The following is a 3374-nucleotide window of genomic DNA, read 5'->3' on the forward strand; positions in this document are numbered from 1 at the left end:
AAAAAAAGAAAAAAAAAAAAAAAACCCAGAAAATGACTTTTTGTAGCCCTTAGTCCCCAAAACACAATCAGATTTCTAGCAATGATTTTTATGGCCATGAGTAACTAAGATACTGAAATGGATAGTAAATCATCTTTTCATTTGTCCTGGTGATTTATAAAAAGAGTTATTCCACTTTGACTGATGGCTACATAGGCTTCTGTAGGACTCTATGGTCTTGAATACAGAGTCTGCAGCCAAACTGAAATAACAATAATATTAAATGAGTTTGTGTTTCCCCTCAAGTTTCATCATGTTAGATGAAGAATGAAATAGATAAAAATCAGAGTTCTGATTTCAGAGAACCAGATTAGCCTTTGCTTTCTACTATTACTACCGCATTTTGACTTTTAGTCTAGTCTGTTGGGGCCTGGTGAAGGAGCTTAGTCCAAAACAATGGGCTCCTACAATTTTCATTTAACAGTATGCATAAGCAAGGTCCGGCCCCATCTTACCAATGATCTTACCAATGAAGGTGTCAAACCATATTCATTATAGAGCTCAATCAAAGTGTACTCACTTTGTATCTCCAATACACACACACACACACACACACACATACGCTTTTTAAATGAACTCATCAAAGTTCATTTATTTACCTGAGTGATCAGTGTCAATGGCATTAAATATGATTTCCAGGTCAGATCGGTATCTGTACAGAGTTTCAACTAGAGTAGAATGAGCCTAAAATAAAGATTTTCTAAGTGTTAGAACATATCGAATTCATGACACAGATCGCTTTTAGCAAATGTAACAAACAGAAAACATCATCAACAATTCAAATCATGTGATTTAGACAGAAATTTGAGAAGACCAGCCTTCCCTTGGAGGCCCCACCCTCTTCATTCAGTCTGTGATCCTCAGGGGACAGGGCCAAAATGAATAAGGCAGCAGTAATTAACACAGCCACCATTTACAGAGAAGTTTATTGGATTATTTCATTTGGTCCTCTACAACAAGAAGGAACAAGAACAGAACTATTATTATGTCCATTTTACAAATTTGAAAACAGGAAGATAAAGGAACTTTGCCAAGGGTAACAGAGCTGGTGAGTGGGATTTAAATCGCGGCTGCTTGAAGCCAAGCTTGGCCTGTGATCTTAGTCACCATGGTAAACTGCCTCTGAAGTGAAGTCAAAAGCCTCCTTCCTGGGGATATTTTAGTCTCTAACCTACCTTTACTTCCCTTTTCTCTGCTCTTAACATCTCATCTTCGCTGCAAATGATCACCCAAGTCCTAGCTCCAACCAGCTCCCTTTCAGCTCAATGTCATATTTAACTGCTGATGAATTGTTAACTAATAAGTATGGGGATCTGATAAATCTCCCCGATATTCATATTCTAAGAAAACATTCTACATTTCAAAAATCTTTCAGACATATTCTGGGTCATGTCAGCAAGACTGTACACTCACGCTTAAGAAGCAATACATTAAGTATTCGAAATGGTATGTTGTATAAAAGCATGGATGTCAGGCCAGGCAAAGGGGCTCACGCCTGTAATCCCAGCACTTTGGGTGGCTGAGGTGGGCAGATCACTTGAGGTCAAGAGTTCAAGACCAGCCTGGTCAACATGGTGAAACCCCATCTCCACTAAAAATATAAAAATTAGCTGGGTATGGTGGCAGGTGCCTGTAATCTCAGCTACCTGGGAGGTTGAGGCAGGAGAGTCGCTTGAGCCTGGGAGGCAGAGGTTGCAGTGAGCCGAGATTGCATCACTGCACTCCAGCCTGGGCAACAGAGCGAGACTCCGCCTCAAAAAACAAACAAACAAAAAGCATGGATGTCATATCTCCCTTTCTGCTAGACAGCACTTTAAAAAAATCCAGTATTTGATGTGGACTTGCTTGTGGAAGCCTTTTCTTCTTTTTTTCTTTTTGCTTATCCTGGGAACACACAAATTTGCTGAACAGACCACAGCGTACCTGGGAGATTCCCCTTCGGCTTTTCCTAAGACTGCCACTCCATCTATTAGATTATCCCGCTCTCAGCTTTTCTTTTTTTGAGACAGAGTCTCACTCTGTCACCCAGGCCGGAGTGCAGTGGTGCGATCCCGGCTCACTGCAACCTCTGCCTCCCGGGTTCAAGCAATTCTCCTGCCTCAGCCTCTTGAATAGCTGGGATTACAGGTGCATGCCACCACACCAAAATTTTTGTATTTTGTATACAAAAATACAAAATGATTTTTGTATTTTTAGTAGAGACGGGGTTTCACCATGTTGGTCAGGCTGGTCTCGAACTCCTGACCTTGTGATCTGCCCGCCTCAGCCTCCGAAAGTGCTGGGATTACAGGCGTGAGCCACCATGCCCGGCCACTCCCAGCTTTTCAAAGGACTAAGTTATGTTTCACCCTGGCCAGGTTTTAGCTGGGGCTATGTTTCACTTGCCTCTTGTACTGGCTTTTCAATGTGGATATTCTGGAAGCTGGACATGTATTCAACGTTTCCATTTTTGTCTATGTTTACCAGATTCGAACTCAGGGATCTCCATGGTAAGTTCAGCCCCAAAATGTTCTCCATGCAAAAAGCCCACTGGCTTAAAGAAAGTTTTCCTAACAACAACAATAACAAAGCCCAAATGATGTGTTAAAATATGATTTTAAAGAATGCAACCTCCTTGGGAGAGCCAGGGCAGCATTGGGCCAGCTGCTCTCCCTCATAATTTATCCTCCCAGGCCCCGCAGCCCTGAAGAAGAAATAACTCAAGAATATCTTCAGTATTCCACAGATCGTGTCCTTCCTGTCACCTGTAAGAAATCAGACTTTAGGTGTTAGATTTTTTTTTCCTTTTTCTGATTAACAAAGTAAGGCATGCTTATTTATTTTTTTTGAGAAGGAGTCTGGCTCTTGTCACCCAGGCTGGAGTTCAGTGGTGCCATCTCAGCTCACTGCAACCTCCGCCTCCTGGGTTCAAGCAATTCTCCTGCCTCAGCCTCCTGAGTAGCTGGGATTACAGGTGCGTGCCACCATACCTGGCTAATTTTTTGTACTTTTAGTAGAGATGGAGTTTCACCATGTTGGCCAGGCTGGTCTTGAACTCCTGACCTCAAGTGATCTGTCTGCTTCTACCTCCCAAAGTGCTGGGATTACAGGTGTGAGGCACCATGCCTGGCCTAGTCTTTTAAGAAAAAAGTTTGCTGGTTGGGTGGGCGCGGTGGCTCACGCCTCTAATCCCAGCACTTTGGGAGGCCAAGGGAGGTAGATCACGAGGTCAGGAGATCAACACCATTCTGGTTAACACGGTGAAACCCCCTCTCTACTAAAAATACAAAAAATTAGCTGGGTGTGGTGGCGCACGCCTGTAGTTGCAGCTACTGGGGAGGCTGAGGCAGGAGAAT

The 3374-nt window shown here is 43.1% G+C and overlaps 1 protein-coding gene across 2 annotated transcripts in view; it reads right to left on the bottom strand.

The window, feature by feature from the left end:
• Positions 1-3374, bottom strand: part of PPEF1 (protein phosphatase, EF-hand calcium binding domain 1) — a 147193-nt gene that overhangs the window by 9739 nt on the left and 134080 nt on the right. For both annotated transcript variants that reach the window (XM_011995811.1, XM_011995812.1), the window contains 2 exons: positions 2425-2588; positions 639-723 (listed from right to left, as the gene is read on the bottom strand). In XM_011995811.1, the coding sequence (XP_011851201.1) occupies positions 639-723; positions 2425-2588 (249 nt within the window). The remainder of the gene's footprint in view (positions 1-638; positions 724-2424; positions 2589-3374) is intronic.

The sequence above is a fragment of the Mandrillus leucophaeus genome, unplaced genomic scaffold (assembly GCF_000951045.1).
Source record: "Mandrillus leucophaeus isolate KB7577 unplaced genomic scaffold, Mleu.le_1.0 Scaffold499, whole genome shotgun sequence".
In the NCBI taxonomy this organism is placed as follows: domain Eukaryota; kingdom Metazoa; phylum Chordata; class Mammalia; order Primates; family Cercopithecidae; genus Mandrillus; species Mandrillus leucophaeus.